Consider the following 22,712-nt stretch of genomic DNA (forward strand, 5'->3'; position numbering starts at 1 on the left):
TCCATCTATCAACAGTGAAAATCAGAACGTGCAGCACAGGAAACACTGTGGATGTTTGGTGACAGCGTCTCTGTGAGGTCGGAGAGGAGAAGGACGTAGGACACCAAAGATTCCCAGCTCCCCATATAAAAAATAGTCCACAGAGAAAAACAGGGACTGTATAAGTTATTTAAAAAAAAAATAATCTGTAAAACAAAGTAGCCAAGGATATTTTAAACACAATTGTATAAACACCACGTGATGTACAAGGAAGAGAAAGCATGGAGAGCGTTGTTTGGGGGAGGGTTTGTGGAACTGAGAGTTTCCTGGCCAGATCCCTGGAATGTCTCTTTTGGAAACGGGGGGGGGGGGAAAATCAATCACTGCCGTGAGCAGGAGGTACCCCAAGCAAAAGGCAGGACGGTGATGCAGAATGCTGGAAGAGATGAACTGGGAAACCACCTCCGAGAGGAAGGACGGCGCTCCCTCCCCATGAAACGGCGTTTGGGGATGGAAATGCACTTTTGCCATGACGCTGCTCCGCGTGGACGGACCCCCCCTGCAGGCACCCGGCTCCTCCTGCACGCCAGGGGCTTTGCTCCACGGAGCTCCAGGCGTTGCCACGCTCACGGCCAGGGAGAAGCAGCCGGATCCGAACGGGGCGGCAGCGCCCGCTCGTCGTTTCATGTGGGCACGGAGCTGGCTGGAGGCAGTGCGGGTCTCCGGGGCCGTCCCCGAGCACAGAGCGGGGTCAGACCCGCGTGTGCGTGCTGTCCCATGTCCCCTTGGCCGCTCCAGGCCCACACGTCTGTAGGATTTCTGCGCAACTCGGGTGCACGGGTCATGCACCTCCCTGCCGTGAGGAGTGTTTGACAGTATTAATATCACCGCCTGCCTGGGGCCTTCCAGTCTCCATCATTCAGGCTACGATCCGCTCTCTGCTTAACGTACTGCGATAGCCACAAGCTGACAGTGATATTAAAGCCATCAAACTTACGACAACACCATGTAAACTCTCCCAAAGCTGAAAAAAGAAAACTTTTGTCCTAAAACGTTTGGCAAAACCGGGCTGGCAGTCGGTGGAAGTCCTGGATGAGGCCGCTGGACTTTACCCGGCCATGAGACACGTCTGACAGCAGAACTGCACAAACAGCTTCTTTTCACAGAGCTTGTTTGATTTCACCATCTCACAGAAAGTCTTGTCAGCTGGGAGGCCGGCCGAGGAACAAGAGAAAATGAGAGCAGATTAACATTTTAAATAAACAAACATCGCACGTAACAGGCGGTGCAATTCGTTCCAGTGTTTGAGAAGAGAGAATGGAAAAGGCGTTGCTTTTTCAGGGCATCCTTCACATGGTTCTAATGAAGGAAGAAAGAAGCTTTGCAGCGAGGGGGAGAATTAGCCCCGAGACGAAAGCAGAATGAAGAACAAACACTTGGGTAAACACTTGGATGCATTTGAGCAACAGGCAGACAGCCAGCAGCTCCGCCAGCCTGCACCCCAGCAGGCCCGGCCGCCTTTAGCTCTACACTGCTAAGGGAATCCCACACACCCCTCATTTTTGCAACGGGGGAGGACCATCGGGGCCACTCACCGTTGGTGCACGTCTCGTTGGTCACGCAGGAGCCGCCGAGAAGGCTGAAGCCATCCTTACACCGCACACAGTTCCCACTGGAGCCCTCGCAGGCGGAGCAGTGCTCGTCACACCTGGGGAGAGACAGCCCAATTGCTGCCCCACAGCACCTCCAGGCCCTGTGCTGGCTGCTGGGATGGGGGAATGCTGTGGTTGCAGGGCAGGGACTCTGCTGAGAGCTGGCACGTATCCCTCAACATCACTCTGCCTCCCACACCTCCCAGAGAGGGCTGGGGCTGAGCCCCTCCACATAGCCCCAGGGCACATGGCTGGGTGGCACAGGGGATGTACAGAGCTGGTTCCCTCCTCCTCTTTTTGTTTGATTTCCCCATAAACAGCTCCAGCTGCAAGCTGTTTTCACCATCGCCACTTATTTCTCTCACCAGGTCCGTACCTCTTGCAGACCTTGTTGGGCAGCCCATGGCTGTCTGTGGGATAGAAGCCCTCCCTGCAGGCAGGAACGCAGCGCCAGTGCGGTGCGGGGGTATCGGGGGTGCAGGGTGTGCAGTCATCCTCACCGGGTCCTGCAGGACAGGGGACAGAAGCCACTTCACATCTCAGTCCCACTTGGGGATGAACAAGATGATCACTGTTCCAATAGGGTCCTGCGTGCTGTTCCCACCCCAAAAACCCACCTGACATCCTGCCCTGGCAGCCCTTGTATCAAAATCCCCCGCTCCCTCCGAGCATCCCTTCCTGCTCCCAAGCATGCATGCACTGGTTTGGTTTTCCCACCCTGCTCAGTGCAATGCATGGAAAAAAAGTCAAATGCAAAATGCAGCCGGGGAGATGTCCACGTGCCACAGCTGTGCTGTCACTGGGAGCTTTCCATGCGTTGCAAGTGAGAAATGGTTGTGTGGGAAAAGGAGAGGGGAAAAGGCTTGAAAAATAACGGTGGAAGTGCATTTACACTGCCCAGAATAAGAATTAGAAGGAAAATAATTTTCTTAAGGGATTAAGAGTCTGTTCCTTCCACTCTTGCCAACGAGATCAATAAATATTTTGGATTTAGCCCCAGGAAATTGCCTGCGTATGATAAATGTGATTCATGTGACTGAACATGAATTGTCTGGAGATCATATTATCATCAGATGTATGATCATTTCAAGAGCCGGCACAAACATTAACCACGGAAAACAATGAGACTTGCAGACAGCAAAACAGGCAAAATTTGAAGGGGACGTCCAGTGACTCAGGGACATGGGTGGATGTCCCCAGCCCCGGGGACAGTGCACGTTGGGCACATGACATCTTAAGCACTGCAAAGCCATCCTCCATCACTCGGAGGTTTTACAGCCTCCCCCGCAACCTTATTAAACCACAGCACCTGGATTTGGAAGGATCAGGAAATAAAGAATGGCTCTAATCAAAATGTAAAAACTCCCTACAAGCCTTTCCAGCAGGAACACAGCCCAGCACCTGCGCCGTGCACGGGAACACCCCATCCCCAGGGCTCCTCCAGGCACTTCCCTATGGACACGGTTATTCAGTGGGATGGGAGCAGGGAAAATAACTCAGCCCACAGCCTCCCTGTGCTGTGATTTCTCCTCCTTGCTTGGGAATTGCTCCCCTCCCACCCCAACCAGGGTGGCCCTGCGTGCAGTGGGCACCTGTGTGCGATGTGCAAAGGTTTGGGCTTTCTGCAGGGAGATGCTGGGGATGAAGGCCGTACCTGTGCTAGCAGGGCAGGTCTCGCAGCGCCGGTGCTCACGGCTGAGGAACATGGTGGGCTGGCACTCGGGCACGCAGCTCTCCCCCACCAGGCTGATGAAAAAGCAGAGGGACATTTGCACCCACACGCTGGCTCTGGGGACCTGGCACAGCCCATCCCCAGCTCCTGCAGCCCCTGCACAAAGCACACGGTCAGCCTGCCCCATACACAGTCTGCAGTGTGTGGTGCAAATGTTCTCACTGCTCTTTCCTTTGTGTTACACACCACCGAATTCAGAGGGGTGCTTCTGAACCATCCACGTGGGTGCTTTCCATCTTCCAAAGAGCCATAGAGTGCTGCCTCTCCATTCCCTTTTGCAGCACAACCTTGGAAGGAGAATCTGACTAATCTTTAACTAATGACTCCCTCATTTCCCCCCATGGGCAGGCTGCTCATCCATTTCCCAAACTTAAAACACAGGCCCCGGTGCTGAAGGTACAAGCTCTGGTATTTTACCTGAACCCATCTTTGCATGCAGTACATTTATCCGGCTCTCCGAGACACTTTTTACAGCTTTGATGGCATTTCAGACAGCGTTTCTGACCTTTCAAAAATAGAAAAGGGAAAAAAAAAAACCAACAAAAAAAAAAACCACAAGGAGAGTGGGTGAGGACAAAACCTGGATGGGGATTCTCAGGCAGATCTGCATGGCCCCGTTAGCAACTGCCCCAATTTAACAGCTCTGAGCATTACATTCTGCACCCATCATGCACACCTCCTCCCCCCACCCCTGTGTCACTTGGAAATCAAAGTGTTTTCTCTACGGGAAGCAGCACAAACGCACGCAGGGTTCAGCCCTACGATACACAGACCACTTAGGAGCATCCTTACGTTCATCGGCATAAAAGCTGGGGGGGCACAGGGGCAGGCAGGCGCCCATCTCAGGGTGGTGGTAGAGGCTCCTCTTGCACGCCGTGCACTGCCCTGGGCCCCGGCCGACGCAGCTCTCGCAGCCCTTGTAGCACCGCCGGCACCTCCGCGCTGCGTTGTCCCCAAAGAACCCCGCCGGGCAGGAGCTGACACACATCCTGCGGGAGGAGCGGAGGGGCTGAGCCTTAGGGTGACCCCCCCCCGTGTTTTGGGGGCTGCTCAGCCCCGTGCCTGTCACACTGAAGCCCAACTTCAGGAGTCAGATGGCACCTCAGCCTTTGGTCATCGGTGGCTCTGGCCAGCAAAGCCAACAGACATGACGTGCCCTTCTGGCTCCGCTTCCCCCACGCCACCCTACCCCATGGCAGGGATTCCCATGCTCCCTGCCTCTGTTCTTCCTCCCTTATGTTTCTTGCTCCATGCAAGCACCCTGCAGCCCCTCACCTGCCGGTTTTCACGCTGCCCAGGCTGTAGTGGATGCAGTTCAAGCACTGATCGGCGCTGGGGCCATCGCAGCCCTGATCACCACACTCGGGGTGGCAGGGACCTGGTGGGAGATGGCAGCTCAGCCGGCAGCTCTGGCACAAGGACAGAGCCTGGGAGCTCCCGGGGGCTGCGGGGATGCTCCCAGCACCAACAGTCCCCCCAACCCAGGATAGACGGGCAGAGGGAAGGGGACACATTTCCTTGTCTGTTCCAGGGGGAGGTGAGCAGAAGATCTTTGTGTTTTTTCCTTCCCCAGACGCCTCCACCATCAATTTGTGGTGGGAGCGCCGGCGTGCTGTTTTTCTACCTTCTAATTTTACCGTCCTGCTGCCCCACTCCGACCACAGGCGCTGCTCCTCCTCCCCCCCCCCCCCAACCTCGCCCTTATTATCCCAGCTCCCATTTTTGGGGTTACCTTGGGGGGAGGGACACCCTGAGGCACTTACCTGCATACTCCTCCTCTTCCTCCTCCGCCATCTCCACCTGGCTCTGCAGGAAGGCAGCCCTCGATGGCTCCATCTCCGATGCCTCCAGCGTCCTTGTGCGGGGCTGGGGTGCCCCTGGCGTGTTGTAGGGGTGCTCAGCTGTCCCATAGAAGAGGATGCTCCACTCCTTCAGCTTCCCTGTGGGGTACGTGTGCCATCACACCAAGCTTCCCACACAGTGCTCGCCCCATCCCATGCTTCAGGGCTGAACTCAGCGTGATGTGCTTAGCGGGCATGGTGGGGATGGGTCCACAAACGGACTCGGTGATCTTAGTGGACCTTTCCAACCTTAAGGATTCTATGATCATCTAAAATACAGCGAGTGCTTGACCCCCGCACCTCAAATTTTACCCCCATTCCTTGAAAGTCTTCCCAATGAGCAATGAGTGCAGTCACAACGGGGACAGCTCCCCATGGGTGTCCTTCTCTGACCCACGTGGCTTTGGGACCATCCGGAGCACACAGCTGCTCCCTCCCAGCTGTTCTTCCTGTTGTGATTCCTGATCAACGCAAGTCACTTCAGGCCTGCGGTGTGATCCGTTTCAACCACTAATCCCTGCGTTTTCCAAGAAGGGCTTAATGATTCCAAACAAATCCCTTGGCTCTTGGTGCTGTAAGCTCCATGCTCGGGCAGGATGGCGAGAAGCCACCTGCTCCATCCAGCACAGGTGGCGTGGAGCCAGCAAAAGGGCGAGCTCAGGTGCCCTCAGCTCAGTCACAACCTCTACCCAACAAAAAAGCAAACTGACTTACAGGTTTTGCCTCCCATCTCAGAGGATGAGTGCTGGAAAATGCCAGTCCCACACTGGGATGCGAGTGGTGGTGGAGGGGAAGATCTCAGCCCTGGCCATGAGCATCTCTTCCTTTTCTTCCCCTTCGTCTTTCTTCCCTCCTGTTTTGCCCTTTCTGCTTCAAACACACTGCTGCAGCTCCCTAAGGGGTGACCTAATGTGCTCGTTTGGGCTTTATTTCACACAGCCAGGTAAGGCAGAGCCCCGGGGCAGCATGCAGCCACGCAGAGCTGATTCCCTAATGCCAACCCAGAACCACAAATACGGGGGCAAAGCAGCTCTGGGGTTGTTTTGCTGCTGCTCCAATGAGTTCAAAAGCTTTCAGGCCAAGGCAGCAAACAGCAACACCTTCTACAAAATAAGCCCCCATGCATTCCTCCTGCCAGAGAGCAGCGTGGGTGAGGCTTTTAATTTTCTCCTGGCTTTCTATCAATGAGAATGAACATTTTTACACCCCCATATGGCACACCAGCCTGGGGCACGATGCTTTATGTCCCACATCCCCTTCCCACAGGGTTGGATCCCACTAGCCTGGATCCTTGTCTGCTAAGGGGCCAGGGATCGGGTCCAGGCTGAGGCTGGGGACACCTGGGGGGGGAGCTTTGGTAAGGGGCAGTCCCCCCCAGCCTGTGTGGTGGCAGCTTGGTCAGGATGTCCGTCTGCACCCGCAGGGCACTGTCCCCTTGCACAACCATCCCACGCTCCAGATGTTCGAGCAGCACAGCAAAGCAAACAAACAACAATTACAGCTCTCGGGTTTCCTCGTTTTGGACTCATTACAGTTTAATTTTGGAAACCTCGCTCTCGGTTGCAGCAAATTTGCCAGAGGGAGAAAACCTGCTGCCGGCTCAGCCCAGCCTCCGTGCAGCAGGGCTGGGCTTTTACACCCATTCTTGGCAATTTGGGTACATTTGGGCACATTTGGGCATAAGACCTGAGATGTAAAAGTTTGGGGCGAGCAAAATTTGGGGTAAAGAGCTCTAAGGGGAGAGGGGGAGGGGGGCAGTGGTGTGTGCGCTTACCTTGCGCCGTGGGGCTGCGCACCTGGGACGGCGTGTCCTGGATCTCCAGCGTCCACTCTCCAGCTGCCCTCTCCCCCCAGCAGTGCACCGTCATGAACTCCCAGCCCTTGAAGCCCTCGTTGGAATGGTCAAACACTCTGAGACAGGAGAGGGAACGCCACACAGGTCTCACTTAGTTGGGAAAGAGGGGTGTGGATTGAAGGGCGCACTGGGCATCGTTTCACGGGCTGAGGATGTATCCTTGCAACCGAGCCACGCAACAGGGCTCCCCACCAAAAACCCCGAGCAGCAAGCACAGCTCACGGTGTCTGCTCTCACCTCCTGGCCAGGAGCTGCGACCTGGTCCCCGCTGGTGACACGAGGCTGATCTGCAGGTCACCGCGGCGCGGGTGCGCGATGCTGAGCTGCACCACCACGTGCTCCAGGTACAGCACGCGCTGCTCGCGCTGCTCGCCGCAGGCGCTGCTCAGGGTGCTGGCACGCAGCACCTGGTCCGGCCGGATGTACCTGCGGCGTGAAAGGGTAAGCAGTGAACGGGGATGCAAATCCTGAGCCCTCGCCGGGTGAGTGGGTAATGTGTGCTCCTCATGGGGAACCGTGCTGGAAGGGTCGGGGCATCAAGCTCCCACTGATGGGAACTAGGAACCTTCCCACTGACAGGAGCCAGGCACCCCAATTCACTTCAGCTGTGCCTAGAGATGGACGGGATGAGGGCTTAATGCTCGTGTTTGGGAGTACTCGAGAGCATTCCCCTTGGCTCCCTATTGGTGCTGTGCTTCCCCATTTCTTCTCAGCTGTGTTTAAACCCAGTCTCCTGCTGCTCTGCAGCAAAGCGTGGCAAATTAGCACCTCCTCCATGGCAATGCATTGTCCTAGCAGGGGGATTTGCTGAATTGCCCGATGGTAACGAGATGCTTTTGAACTGCCTCTAAGATCTATGCCTTATGGGTTGCAAGGGCACTTTTTTATTATAATTATCAGCACAGCATTCCTCTTTGGGTTGTAATTAGTGTCTGTATCAGATAAATAGTTTCATGAACACACTTGGCTCCAAATCCATTCCTGCTTTGCATACTTGATGCTCTCCAAAGAATCTGTGCTTTCCTGTTGAGCAGCTCACTGCAAGGCGAGGCAGTGCCCTGGTTGGAGGCTCTGCTTCATCCCAGCAGACCCCAACACCCCTGAGGGGACCAGGGGTCACTACAGAGCCTGGTCACCCCCCCCAGGAAGCATAAGCACAAGAGGGGGCAGGGAAACCACCCATCAGAGCTGATCCCAGAACACAGCCCACGGGACTCCCTGCCTTAATATCTCATCACAGAGTGACACCAGTCACAAAACAAACAACAAAACAATAACAGAAGAGATGCTCCTGGCTTGTCCAGGAGGCTGATGATGACCCAGGATTGCTGCCCCAGTTCTTCCAGTTCAAGGTAACCATGTCCCAGCCCCACCACTAACTTGGGCACCCTGTCCAGGCTTCCCACGCAGACGTGCTGGGGCGGCACCGTCTTCCACTTCTTGGCTTCCACCACTATAGCTTCTGCATCCACCAGGCCGAAGCCATATAGATGGCTAACTGGAAAGAGAGAAGACTCAGAAACCTCCACTCTGCCTGACAGACTCTGCTCCTAGCATGACTAGGTGTTTCAGGTCCTCCACCCATCTGGGAAGATACAGAGCTGACCCCACTGTGGCAGGAGGTGCTCCAACACATGGAGCTCATCAGCCTGCCTGACGTACACCCCAAAATTACCCTGGTGGCACAAAAAGCCAGGAGCAGCCCAATGGATGTAGAGTATCCTGAGTTGGAAGGGACCCACCACAAGCACCACTGGGTACTACTCCCTGGACCACCCAAATCCAAACCTGATGTCTGAGTGTGGTGTCCCAGTGCTCCCTGAGCTCCACCAGCTCGGGGCCGTGCCCACTGCCCTGGGGAGCTGTTCTATGCCCACCACTCTCTGGGGCAGAATCTACCCCCCCTCCAAACATCCAATCTGACCCTGCCCTGACTCCATGCTGTTCCCTCAGGTCCTGTCACTCCAATACCAGCCAACACCACAGATGAGGAGGTGAAGAGCCTCCACCAAGCAAGTCAACAAAGCTCCCCCAATAGCAGAGTCCCCAAACAAGCTGAAAGCACCCAACCGGTGTGAGTCCTCTGGATCTGGGGACCTCTAATTTCCCTTTGGCTGCTGTTTTTATCATCCCACAGCACCTCACCTTTATGCCCTGCTCCATTGGTCTTCCAGTCAGCCGCCCGTAGGTGTACCGGCCGCGAGGTCCTGACCAGGAGGTGCTGGACATCCCTCCAGGTGAGCAGGGGGCTGCAAGGAGATGCGGTCACAGCACAGCTCTGCTGCCCCCAGTCCTCCCATCAGGCTAGAAATCAGGTTTTCCTACTCAAATAGGGTTATTTCAATGCTCACGTCCTGCCTGGGGGGTGGCCACTGCTTGGGTGCCCAAGTAGAGGGAGAACACCCAGGGAGGGATGCTGTGTGCCCATGAACAAGGGGTATTTAGTTCCTAGGCTAAAGAAAAAAGGCTGGACAAAATGCTGGGTGGCTCACTTAACATAAAAACAAAACCCAAAGTGATTCCAAGAAATCCCTTAGGCGGGGCTGACACGCTGTCTGCATTCACAGTGCCATGCAATGAGCACCGTGTGTTTCCATGTCCCAGCCCAGGGATATTTCTGAAGAAGATATGCTTTTCTTACAGTCATCTCCTCAGCATCTTGAGCTGTTGTTGATATTGCTCTCAAACAACGTTTAGGAAAAAGAAATACAATTTATTCCTTCTCATCATAATGGGGCATCTGAAGGCCTGCATCTCCCTGCAACGAGCTCCAGTACTTAATGTTGCATTTTATGCCCTGGATAAACAATGCAAATCCTACATCTAACACTCTTAAGAAGGAAAATAGCATCTCCCAAAACGTGCTCACTCAACCTGGGCACCGAAATTAAATGGGAGGAGATGGAGTCCACTGTGCACGACCGCCCCCAAATGCGAAAGCAGCATTGCCCCACAGCAAGGGGAGACAGAGCCTTGTTTGTATTCCATCCCATAAAAACACTAGTAGGAGTTCATGGGCAGACGCCTTGCAAGCCAGGGGATGGCTGGAGCAGGGCTGAGAGTGCATCTGATGTTATGCAAAAGTAATCCCTCTCCCTGAGCTTGGGAAGGTCCCACTCCAGCAGGGTTGACTTACTTTGCCTCCAAAGCCAAGGCGATGATGCCAGCCACCATGGGTGCAGACACAGAGGTGCCAGTGTGGCCATCAGTGCAGCGGTGCCGGAGGTCGGTGGTGACCTGCAGAGAGAGCAGCTGCAGCCCCACGGTGCCAGGGGTGCCCCCAGTGCTGACCCATGGACAGCTCAATGGAAACCATGGCATCGTGGCATGGGTAATCAACCCTTGCTGCAGTTCTGACACCATCAGCCCAGAAAAGGGGCTGCAGATATATATGGCATGTAAGAAAACGCCTGTGCTTATGTTTTCCCTTCCAAAAAACTATCTGAAAAGGGCAAAAAGTTAGTTTTGTTGTGGGTCAGCTGGAGGGAAAGCTATGGCTGGAGCAGAGCTGGAACACATGCCCATGGGCTCATGCTAAGCCATGCTGTATCAAGTGCTCTCCTTAAAAGCTTCACCTCTGGATCTCCAATGGAAAAAAAGGAGACAAAAGAAAGTCAGAGATTCATAGAACATGCCAGGTTAGAAGGGACCCATGAGGACCACCCAGTCCAACTCAAATTCCAGCTTTTTGCTTTCAGGAAGGAGCACAGTGTTTGAGTACTCAAAGCTCGGAAGGCGGAGATGGGCAGAGATGCTCAGCTGGTTACAGCTCCAAAAAGCTGATGGGCATGGGACCGTCCTGAAGATTTTTGGGATGGGATGTGGCACTCATTTTTTGGTCTGCGCTCTTCAAAACCACTGCATCCTGGTGCACCAGCCCACAGCACGGCAGGGATATGCAATTGGGATTGCTGCACCCCTGCCAGCTGCCTCCATCTGCTCTCTTTATTCTCGGTCTCAAGCAGGTCAGATATTTGAAAGAATTTCTTCTCAGAAAGAGTGGTGATGCTCCAGCACAGCCCAGGGAGTGGTGGGGTCACTGCCCCTGGAGGTGTGGGGTGTGGCACTGAGGGACATGGGCAGTGGGTACGGTGGGGGCAGGGTTAGACCTGGGGATCTGAGAGATCTTTTCCAACCTCAGTGATTCTACAGACATGCGCTCCTCTTCATTTTTACACACCAATGGGAAAACTTCAGAGCTGCCCAAGGACAAAACCACCAGAGCCAACGCACTGAGCAGCTGTCACCAAAACAGCCCCACGAGCAGAACCCCTCCCAGGGAACACCCGGAGGGCTGCCGACCCGCTCAGGGCTGAACTTACAATTTTCCTCTCATAGAAGGCCCCGCTGCTGTAGGTGGTGGCCAGGGTGGACGCACACTCCTCCAGGTACCAAGGCTTGTAGCCGTTCTCGGTGGTGCTGCTGATGGAGATGGTGTAGATGCTGTTGGTGTAGCCATCACAGGAGCAGTAGTCACCCTCCCGGCCGCCGTTTCCTGATGCCCAGACAAAAATGGACCCCAAACCCCTGCGACCCTGCGGGCAGAGAGGGAAAGGGGTGAGGAAACCGACTGCACAGGGAGCAGTCCAGGGAGCAAGGGATAATGGCAGGGGCAGCCCCCGCGGCATGGGGTTTGGGTTTTAGGTTTGGTTAGGGTGGAAGGGTGGCATCAGCATGGAGTTCTCCCCCCAGGTAAGAGCAGCTGGGTCACCCCATCCTAGAGGAACGTCGGGAAACTCCCCAAAAACCCACACCCCAGTTGTCTCCAGCACACAAAGCCCATCACAAAGCCACCCACCGCCCACCTGAACCATCAGAGAGCTTCCTGCAATGCATCCTTTAGGCTTTGTTTGTTTGCTTCTTTCCTTCCCTCGTGGCTTGGCACGAACATCTGATGGAGTATCCCCACCGGGCAGCCTCGCTGGCTGCCCAGACCTCCCCAGAGCTGGGGAAAGTCCCACATGGGAGCAGCCATGCTGCTAACGAGGGGCCCCTAATGAAGCTGGCAGCACAGCACAACAGGGGCCCATTTGCTCCCCTTGGGGTGCACAGAGCCAATGTGTTACTGCACATCCTGATGCTCTGAGCAGGTACTGAACAGGCGTGGAATGGAGCACCCACCCAATGCTTCCCTCTCATTTAATTAAGTCTCCTTCCCCAAAACAACTGCCTTGCTCCTTTGCATCCCTGCAGCCCTGGCCTCCTTGCAGAGAGCTCAAGGTTCACTCAGAGCCCACCTGCCTCCCCTCCCTCTGCTTGGCTGTCTGCTCCCACAGAAAAAGATGCAAAATCAGAGCAGTTCTCTGGCATTTATCATATCTCCCACCTCTATGGCCATGCATACATCAGGCTGGCCTGCCATGTGTGGTGGCCAACAACAACTAGCAGCAAGAAAGCACCAACAGAACCCACGTACCACCTACAGCAACTAACAGTACCCATAGACTGCATGAAGAGGTGTGGCTACGGGCTCCGTTCAGGTACACACACGGGGAATCCAAGATCTCCCTCACAAGGATGCTCCAGGCTCTGTGTCACAGTGGGAATCGGCTCCAGAGCCAAGAGGACACGCAAGCAACATCCCTCCATCCCAGCACAGCACGGCTCTCACCCAAAGGCGATTCCAAACAGAGCGGGGCATCGCCTCACTTTGCAACTTGGTTGACCCTAAAGCTGTCCCAGCACTCCCCAACCAGCCACGAAGCTTCCCACAAGCAGACCCCAAACACTCGTTGTCTTTACTGGCCACCTCCCCACACCAACATCACCCCAGCAACGCAGCAATAAAAACGGGACTCCGACAGCATCTGAAGCCCTGGGATTTCCCCCGTGGCCAATGCCTGTGACCAAGGAATCACGGGGACAAAAGGTGCACAGCCCCTGCTCCTGCAGTGCTGGAGCCCGGTGGTGCGAGGAGAAATATCGCCCTATTAGCTCGGGAGCTAACAAGTGTGGTGAGTAACGAGATGATAAATGACCCCCGCGCAGCCCTACTGCTAACAGATAAAGGTTATTTTAATGTTTCCATTAAAAACTCAATTTTAAGGATTTATAACTCAGACGCAGCCATTTGCTTGGGCTAAAGGTTGCTGCTAGCTCTCCGCTTATGGCTTTCCTCATTAATTAAGGGGAGGCAGGCAGCAATTAGGAGCTGTGCGAGGAGGGTGGTGAGAGCTGCTAACACGGGTGGCCCAGGACAACACAAAGTGCGAGATGGGGATGGTGCAGGACCCAAATCAGCTTGGTAAGGAGTGGGAAAGGCAGCACAGGCTGTGGGAGCACAGCAGTCCATCAGTAACCCTGCTTCATTCAGAAAATGGGAAGGGGGAAAGGGACAGGGGAAAGAGACACCCAGGGGTGCAGGACCCATCTCCATCCAGATTCCCCCCCTTGTCCAACTGCCCTGAGCTCAGCCACAGCTCCTGAGTTCAAATAAAAGCAGAGATGTGGAGAACTCTTTCCCGAAGCGGCGGGTCCGTGCTGGGCAGGGACCCCCCAGCTGCCTGCTCACTCCTGCATGGAAAACAGCAGTGTGAAGGGCGGCCCGTTCCCTGTATTTACACGGCCTGAACTCCCAGCAACTTCAATGAATTCCTCTTCAGCCCGACCGCCCCGGCAGGAAATCAAGTAAATAGTGGGAAAACACTCCACCCTATTTATAGATAACATGAGGGCGGCAGAGCTGAGAGCAGAGAGGAGGAGAGGGGGGGAATGGTCTCGGGGCAGCGAAACCCAACCCCGAGCTGCCCCAAAACACGGGGGGAGCATCACTTACCCACCGAGGGGCCGCAGAAGGGCTTTTTCCCGGTGCTCTGAGCCAATATTTGCCCTTTTCTTTTTAATATAAAAGCACCAGGGCTTTGCCACTCGAGGGGTCTCCCATCACCGAACCCTTGGAGCTCAGGGGTGGGACGCAAGGGCTGAGCAGGGGTCCCACGGGGAAGGGGAGGAGTGCCAGCGCCGGGCGCTGCGCGGTCCACACCTTTTTAATGCCATGCTCAAAAGCCTGCTTGGCCAATAGGCCGGGTCCATCAACTGTCTTCCCATCATCATCTGGCCCCCAGCTCGCGCTGTAAATGTCAATGTAATCGGGTCTGATGCCAAGCGACTTCGCTTCAACAACATCTGTTACATCTCCATCTAACATACGAATGCCTAAAAGCACAAAAACATCAGACATTAGGGCTTAATGGCTTTTATGAAAGTGCAAGGATTGCAATCAAAGGCCTTTGTTAGCGGCGGAGGAAACGGCGAGGCTCAGCATGCCTCCAATAGCTGCAACCCACAGCAGCACCAGCGAGCCCCACGGCCAGGAGCTGGGAGGGCACGCAGGGAGCTCTGCTCTCACTCCCTGTGCTGCTTTATTGCAAGCAGTGAGGTTTTGGGCGAGGGTTTAAAACCAGCTCCAGCAGTGCTGAGCTGCTGCGCTCCCATCATCGAAATTCCCATCCTAAAACCATGGTATCCCCATCCCGGAACATTGGTTTCCCATCCTAAAATCTTGTTTTCCCCATCTAATCCAACAACCCCACCTGGATGAATGCAGCTTTTCCCCAGTGCTCGTGGCCACATTGGCTTCAGTGCCTCAGGACAATGGGACCCCCATGAACAAAGACAGCAGTGCCCACTGCTGTGTCACATCACTGCCCATCTGTGCAGATGCTGACGGTGCCAGGACGGGGACAGCTCCAGGAGCAGCAGTGACCCCAGGCTGGGATGGCATCACCACTGAGATAACACAAAGCCACGTTCCCAACCCCGAGGTTAACCCGAAACTGGAATAGGTGGAGCAGAAGGCACTGGCAGACACAAGCACTGCTGCTCTGGAGCCCGGAGTGATGCCCAGCATCCAGCCAGGGAGACTCCGGTTTACACCATCACATTTCCCCTTCCACGTGTGCTTCTCTTAAAGAAAACAACTGCAGGCAGATGGAATTACACTGCAGCTGCGCTCCAGACAACACTCAGCTCAACTGCGTTTCTCTGACGCTGCCCCACATCAGCCAAACACGAGCTTGGAAACGCAGGAAGCCGTGCCCCAAACTCCCTGTCCCAGGAAACACGAAGGGAAGCTGCCTCCCAAGCGAGCACTGAGGGAAGAAGAGAGGAGGAGGCACAATGGGAGCCCACAGCAAATGAAAAGCGATGCATGAGCGATGGAGAGCGGTGAGTCCAATTAGGTGGGAGCTCCCTGAGCGTGATAAATGGGCTTCCCCAGCAAGTTGTCCTCATTCATCACTGCTTTATTTGAGTCATCCATTTAAAGTCACTCTCACTGAAGCTGCAGTGTTTTCTTCCCCAAACACAGAGGTGAGGGCTGGAGACTCAGGTTTCTAAGCTCTGCCACGTTGCCTGCTTTGCTCACCACCCCCAGAACACACACAAGTCAAGGCGCTCATTAAAGGAAGCAAATTAAAACGGAACCTGTAATAAAGGCAGCAAGCAACGCTCATCTCAGCAGCCCTTACTGGGGAAATACAGACAGCAGGACCTGATCCTGCAGGGTGCCAAACCTTAAATCCCACTGAGCAGAGCAGAGCCAGAGCCCGAACAACCTGGCTGAGCACTGAGCAGAAGGCACCACACAGGCGGGATGGGACGGGGGAAGTTGGGGACAGGGCCACAACACAGCCTTTGCCAGCCCCCCCCATTCTCTCTTCCCAGGACATCTTCCACTGGGGCTTTCCCCACTGCCAGCCGTGCACGGAGGGACGCAACGCGAGGCAAAGTGGTGTGGTGCGTTGCTGGGATGCAAAGATCCAGACACCAAGCACTTGGGACTGCTCCCAGTGCCTGGGGTGGCACAAGGGCTCTCAGTCCCTTTGGCAGAGCCCCACTCCTGCTGAGACACAGCTCTGGGCTCACCACGCTCAGTCCCAGCAGACACACAGTGTGCTAGACCCCCACCTGCACAACCATCTTATTTTCCCGTGAGGACATTTTGAGTTCCCCCAGGCCCCTCCCGAGCAGCTCACTGGCAGACATCAACCTCACAGATTTCTGGAGTTCACTCATTGCCACCAGCCAAACCAAACACATTTTCCATCCGTACAGACCCCCCAAAAACTTCAGGGCAAAGCTACCACTACCCACACACACGGATGGGGTTTTTCCACCCCAAAACACACAGAGCCAACGTCCCCCACACCCCGGGACCACCTGCATGGGGCTGGGGACCCCCATCCTCCCAGAAGCTCCCTGCTCCCCACACAGGGATTTACCCAAATGAGGTTGAGCCACGCTGCCATCAATATGTGGGGGAACAACGACCCTCTGCCCACCCCGGGAGCCCACCAACCCCACCACAGTCACAGAGGGGGGGGTACAAAGGGTGGGGGGCTGCGGGCGGTGCCGGCCTCACCTCCGATGCGCGCGTTGTAGGCGATGCCCACGACGCAGTACGAGTTGTTGGCTGCCGCCGCCACCTCCCCCGCGCAGCGCGTGCCGTGCCTGCAGGGAGAAAGGACGTGTTGTGCACAGCCCCTGAAGCAGCATTCCCTGAAGGGATGGGATGGCATGGGATCCGACGGGATATGGGATCCAACGGGACGGGGGCTCGGCAGGCATGCAGTTAGCACCACATACTTATTCTCATTGCTGGCATCGTAGCGCGGCGTTGGGTCGTGGTCGTTCCCGTTGACGTCGTAGCTTGCGAGAGGGTCCTGAAATGGGTTTTCTGCTGTTAGGTTCCACTTATTGCCACAAGACAGCAGCCCAGACCCCGCTGGATTTCCCCCACCTTCTCATTTCTCCCTCCTAAATCACCCTGCTCCTTTGGCCTCCCGCTGCGCAGCCTCAAGCTGTGATTGTTCCCCAGCAGAAACAAACCCCCCCACCGGCACCGCTCATCCCCGGGCGCCCCACTCACGTAGTTCTGCAGCAGGTCGGGGTGGTTCCTCTCTATCCCGTCATCGAGGATGGTGACCACCACGTTCCTGCCCGTGTAGCCCCTCTGCCAGGCAGCGACCACGTTCATCTCCGAGCGGCAGCGGCTGTTCCTGTCCCCGCAGTGCTATAGGGGCAGCAATGGCAGAGCACATCCTGCAGCAGGGCAACGACCCCACTGCTCGGGCTCCAGCCCCTCCAACGCAGCACGGAGCTCATTTCCCAACCCAAAAGCACGTCTCCATCCCAACACCTCCCAGTAACTCATAGATCTGCTCCAACCTCACCGACCCTCTCCCCATCATTCCTTCCCTCCTCCACTCCACACACTGCGGGCTGAAGCGCCCATTTCCTCTCTGCTCTCAATTCCAAACGAATTTCCCTGTCAAACACGGATCGATGAGCCAGGCAGGAGGAAAAATGACACTGCAAATAGAGGCAGCAGCTCTCTGATGGGCGAAGATGCACTGCAGCTGCAACGCACCGACGTCCACGAGCGGCGAAGGAGCTGCTGAAACGCTTCCAGCCAAACCCCTCCGTGCACGAAACGTACGGCGTGAGCACGGAGGTGCTACGTACCAGGTACCACATGTTGGGCCACACGGGGTCGTTGAAGGGCAGGGGGGGGGCATCGCTGTGGATGTGCCTCTTCACCCGCCGCCGCACCTCCTGCTGCTGCAGCCACTCCACCTGCAGGCACAGAGCACTGCTGGGCAAAGGGCTGTGGGGGGACGTGACCCCCACCCCCAGCCAGCTTTGTTTGCAGAGGGAGGGTCAGGATGGACAGACAGACAGAGAGCAACCGCTTGCTGAAAGCTTTCACGAGCTCCATACGCTTCATGCCTTCGTTGCACTGCATCCTGCACAGCAGCTGAAGGTCTTGGAGGTAAACGAGGTTCATCCAGGGGAGGGTTGGGGGGATTTTAGGCTGCCCAAGAATGGTGGGGTCACCAACCTCGGGGGTGTTGCAGAGCACCCAGTGCGGCACTGAGGGGCAGTGGGTATGGTGGGGGTGGGCTTGGGGATCTTGGAGGTCCTTTCCAACCTTAACGATTCTGTTCATATATATTAAAGTCACACATTTCTATCCTGGATGTGGGTGTAAACCTCCACATGACACCAAGGCACTGCCGTTCCACGCCCTCATCTCCCAGTGCCCACCTCCAGTGGGTCCCCATCCTCAGCCCCACCAGCACACACAAGCACTGAAGGTTCCTCAAAACCAACCCCAAGCACTCACCCCCACATGCACAGAGCTCCCCAGCCCTTCTCCCCCACATCTCGGGGCTCTGGCAGCCCTGACCTCCGCGTGGCCGCGGTTCTGATCTTTAGACAGAGACTTTGCTACCAAAAAAAAAGAAAAAAAACCCAACCCAAAATGAATACAAATCTGAACAGCAAGGTTTTGCTTGGCTCATTTATGTGGGAGCTGCCAGCCGAAGCGAGCACTCCGCGCTTGGTTTATGGCTTTATGGCTCTGATTTACAGAGATGGAGGCAGAACGGTGAGCATCGCGCCCAGCAGCTCCCAGCCTAGAGCTGTGCTTTTAAACCTATATATTTCCAAGGGAGGGGGGGGGGGGGATAAAATAAAATAACTGTTGAAACAAACAAAAACATATTTCATAGGAAAATATGGTCCCGTGGTGCCTTGCCTGCTGATAGCAGGCTGCTTCATTTGTGAGGCGATGGATTTAAGCGTTGCAAGTGAAAACAAAACCCAGCTCCGTGGTCTGGTTGAGAAAAAAACGACGTTAAATAGAGGAAATTGCCCAATTAAGCAGCTTTTCTGCCCAAAGCAGCTCCATGCCCACCCCCTTCCCAGCACTGCTCTGCCTCAGGATGGGAAGGAGCCCGGGGCAGCCCTCAGCTTGTGACATTCCTGACAGCTCCCATCACCCTTCACAGGGGGGCAAAGGCTTCTTGGAAATTACATTAAAAAATAAAAGAATGAGGGTTTTGCTACAAGAAATTATATTACAACAGAGCCCTGAGCTGGGATCCTGGGGCTGCGAGCAGAGGGCAGCCCCCGTGCTCCCCCAAGCTTTGGGATCCCCATTGAGTGATATGGGGTGGCTCCATCCAGTGTCTTCTCCTCTCCCACACAACTTGGCCCCAAAATTGCCACATTTGCTGAATCCCTTCATCCTCTCCATGCCATTTGGGGGACATTAGCCCCACAGAGAGCAGCCAGGACCCCAAAGGGATCACCAGGGGTACGAGTGCGATTTGGGGCATCCCAAGAACCCTTCTGGCATGTTCCATCACCACCCTACAGCCATCACCCGAGGGGACCTGGCTGAAGAACCGACCAATAAATCCCCAGGCTGGAACAATAGCCCCCCTGGAAGACAGGAGATGTGGAACATCTGCAATTGATTGAGTTTGCTGCTTCTTTGGGGTTTCTGCAGTGTTTGTTTCCCAGCTCGCCATGTCGCGTCTCCTTGTGCCTCGCAGGGATCTTTTTATTGCACTGTGCACGCTCAAATGCTGAGACACCACCAAAACGAGCTGGGAACACACGAAAGAGGGACAACACACGCCTAAGCTCAGCCCAAGAGCCAACAACGGGACCTCAGAGCTCTGACAGGTGGAGCTCAGAGCAATGAGCTCGCAGACCAAAAGCCCACTGGCACCAGACTCATTGAGATGGAGGTATTTCCACCGCAGAGGGGCATCCATCATTTGCTCAGGTGTCACCTCAGCCATCACCCCGCACATCTCCAGGCACTGGGCCTTTGTCCTCTGCTCTGCCAAAATATCACATCACAGAGCCACAGCCCTCGACACCGCCCGGGCTCACCCATCCTGCATCTTCTTGTCCCCCATTGCTTTTGTCAACTCAGCTGCAACCCAAATCCCTTCGGATGTTTGCTCCAGGAAAAAGCAATGCACGCCGACTGCCAACGATTTCACACATAGCAACCACTGAGACAGCAAATGTTGTGGCAACTGGATCAACACCCGAGCACGCAGCAGCCTCGCGATCCTGGGAGGCTTAGTGCTCCCCTTGCATTCCCCCATCCTTCAGGCAGATGTTAGCATTTAGTCACTTTAAGTGTTTTTCATCACCGATAAACATCCCCGTGCCCCATGAGTCACCGTGTGCGTGCACGGGGCTGCATCTCAAGGACAGTGCTGTCCCCACGCAGCGCTGTGGGCTCCGGGGGAACGGCCCCATACCTTGGGGTCCATGCGGAGGAAGGTGTGCGGTCCCTGGCTGCTCAGCGTCGAGCGCTTGAACGTTTTGCTGTGGTGGAAGTGGTAGTAGTTTTCCAAGCTGCCAATCTGGGAAAAAAAAAAAAGAGATTTGTTTTAATAAAGGTGAGGGCTGCCCACGGCCTGTAGGAAAACGCCGACCCTGAGGCCGGGCTCTCCCCACAGCCCTCATCCCACTGACGATGTGGACCCAGCTCTGAGCTGCAGGTGCCCCCGTTCAGTGCAGGGGAGTTGGACCACATGGCCTTTAAGGGGCCCTTCCAACACTACTCCAACTCTATGGCTCTATATGTTCCCCCTCTCCCCACCCCAAAAGCACAGGCAACGCTCAGTCAACCCAGCGTCCCACGGAGAGCAGTGAGATGGGCGAGGGAGTTATAAACTCTTCATTCTCATGGGATTACTGAAGGGAAAACGAGGAAATCACATCAGGTTGGGTTTAACTGGGAGCCAGCCAAGGAGAAGAGCTCAGCAATGTGATTTCCACCTTAAATAAATAAGTAAGTAGATGGAAAAGCATTTGCTCTCCACTCTGTGGGATCAGAGAGGATATTGTGGGAGCTCTTGCCCAGCTCGCTGCGAGCAGTGTCAGCCCCACACACTCCCCCTCTGGGGGAGCTCAGGACACCTGGGTTTATTCCCACAGACGGTGTCAATAGGGCTGAAACCCCATGGGCACAGCAAAGAGGGTGCTGGAAAGGCCAGGAGCAGCAGAGTCCCAAAAAGAAACGCAGCAGTGCAAGAGTTGATCCCTTCTGCCTGCAGACAAGCTCACACATCCCAGTTCCAGTGGGAATCACCCTACAAATGTCATCCTTAGTGTTAAGCAGCAATACAACCACACGGGTTTGGCTGCCTCCTGCTCTGCTTCCCACCTCCTTCTCTCCCAAACGACCTCACATCCAAGACCCCAACGGGATCCCAATATCTGAAATCCCAGAAGCTGAAGGAGGGAAACACCGCAGCCAGAGCCAGTCCCCAAATCCTCATGCCACCATTTCTCCCCTCCTCATCCCCACGAGCCCCAAGGACACGCACACGGAGGGGGATGAGGATGCACGGGGTTCAGCACGGGGTGAGCTCCCCTTGGCTGAGCCCTGGGACTGGGGACGGCCCGGAGCACTGCAGAGGTGCACCCGCCGGAGGAAGGCAGGAACGCCCTGATGCAAGCACAGAAATATTTCCCTTGGTCTGCAGCCTGCTGCCGGCTGCCCTGGGAGGGCTCGGGGGAGAGGGAGGGATGGACGGGACACACAGACGGATGGGACAGGCAGATGGAAACGGATGGATGGATGGGACAGGCGGGTGGATGAATGGGACGGACGGACGGACGGGATGGAGAAGGATCGGTGCGATATAAGGCACAGCAAAGCCCCAAAGCGGGAGCACAACGTTGGGTCGACGCAAAACCCTGAAGCGGGAGAACGACCGCTGCAAAGCGGGACGTTTAATGGGGACGCTGGGCTGAATGGGGAGCTCCAGCAGAACGGAGCTCCCGGCTCCGCGGAGGAGGTCGGGATGGGCAGAGCGCGGTGCTGCAGGTGGGGGACACGGGACCGGGGGGGACACGGGACCGGGGGGGGACACGGGACCGGGGGGGACACGGGACGGGGGGAGGACGCTGCCGCCCGACAGCTGCGGGACACGGGCGCGGGACGGGTTTGTTGATGATGCAACATCCGAATCGCACTCCGCAGGGTTAGGGCAGAAAGCAGAGCTGCAATCAAACGCTGGGACGCGGCTCCCGCGGGGGAGGGGAGGACCCCCCCACCCCCAGATCCGTGGGGCACTGTGTACCGGGACCCCCCCCCGGCGCCCGCAGCGCGCTCGGATGGGGGGGGACCGCCCGCTCCCCGCGTTCCCGACACCTCCGATCAACCCCGGGCGGAGAGTCCAAAGTTTCCCCGATCCACCCGTGCAACTTCCCGGCTCCGCAGCCCCACGCGCGAATCCCCAACGGTTCCGTGCGGCCCCTCGGCAACCCCCTCCCCCCCCCCCCCCACCTCCCCCCACCGCACCCCTTACCTGCCCTAAGCTGATGTACCCATAGGCGGCTGCAAGGCGGGCGGCCTCGGCCGGGCCCCCCCGCACGCGGACGGCCCAGTGGTTGGTATAGACGGTGCGGGAGGGCCCCGCCGCCCCCCCCCGGCCCCAAAGGAGCAGGGTCAGGGCCAGGAGGCAGAGGGGGGGGGGCGGCGGGGGGGCTGCGCGGCGCGGGGTGGGCGCGGAGGCCGGAGGTGCGCGCATGGTGCTCGGCGCTCCGCGGGGCCGCGCTGGGCGGAGCGGGGAGAGGCGGCTTTTAAAGCGGCCCCGGAGCCCGGCGGGGGCGGGGGGATGCTCCCGGGGTGTGTGTGTGTGTGCGTGTGTGTGTGAGTGAGTGTGAGTGAGAATGGTGGGGGGGGGAGAGGGAGGAGGGACCCGGCCCGGAGGTAGAGAGAGGGGAGAAGGAGGATGGGGACGGAGCGGGTGGCGTGGAGTGCCGGCGGGCATCGCTCCCGCACCCCCAGGTCCAGCTGCATTGCCTGACACTCAGCGCTGGGAGTCCTTTCT

At 56.4% G+C, this 22,712-nt stretch overlaps 1 protein-coding gene across 1 annotated transcript; it reads right to left on the minus strand.

Annotated features, from left to right (window-relative positions):
• Positions 1-509: 509 nt before the first annotated feature.
• PCSK6 (proprotein convertase subtilisin/kexin type 6) lies at positions 510-22,409 on the minus strand. Its single transcript, XM_065734054.1, has 21 exons — positions 22,188-22,409; positions 20,127-20,231; positions 17,524-17,634; positions 16,928-17,071; positions 16,645-16,721; positions 16,421-16,509; positions 14,042-14,214; positions 11,382-11,594; positions 10,196-10,296; positions 9,205-9,308; positions 8,440-8,557; positions 7,297-7,485; positions 6,979-7,115; positions 5,127-5,303; positions 4,639-4,741; positions 4,156-4,352; positions 3,781-3,868; positions 3,286-3,377; positions 2,008-2,137; positions 1,575-1,687; positions 510-1,185 (listed from the first exon to the last, which is right to left on the minus strand). The coding sequence occupies exons 1-21, from the start codon at positions 22,407-22,409 to the stop codon at positions 1,088-1,090; spliced, it is 2,781 nt and encodes a 926-aa protein (XP_065590126.1). The 3' UTR covers positions 510-1,087.
• Positions 22,410-22,712: the final 303 nt, after the last annotated feature.

The sequence above is a fragment of the Cyrtonyx montezumae genome, unplaced genomic scaffold (assembly GCF_038088225.1).
Source record: "Cyrtonyx montezumae isolate F1298 unplaced genomic scaffold, pur_monq_1.0 scaffold_17, whole genome shotgun sequence".
Taxonomy (NCBI): Eukaryota; Metazoa; Chordata; class Aves; order Galliformes; family Odontophoridae; genus Cyrtonyx; species Cyrtonyx montezumae.

Excerpts from the sequence above, each read along its gene's own strand:
- PCSK6 (XM_065734054.1), bottom strand. The coding sequence starts at position 22,409 with ATGCGCGCACCTCCGGCCTCCGCGCCCACCCCGCGCCGCGCAGCCCCC. Across the intron at positions 16,510-16,644 it reads GATGCCAGCAATGAGAATAA|GCACGGCACGCGCTGCGCGG; the intron begins GTATGTGGTGCT and ends TTCTCCCTGCAG. Across the intron at positions 8,558-9,204 it reads CAATGGAGCAGGGCATAAAG|TTAGCCATCTATATGGCTTC; the intron begins GTGAGGTGCTGT and ends CTCTCTTTCCAG.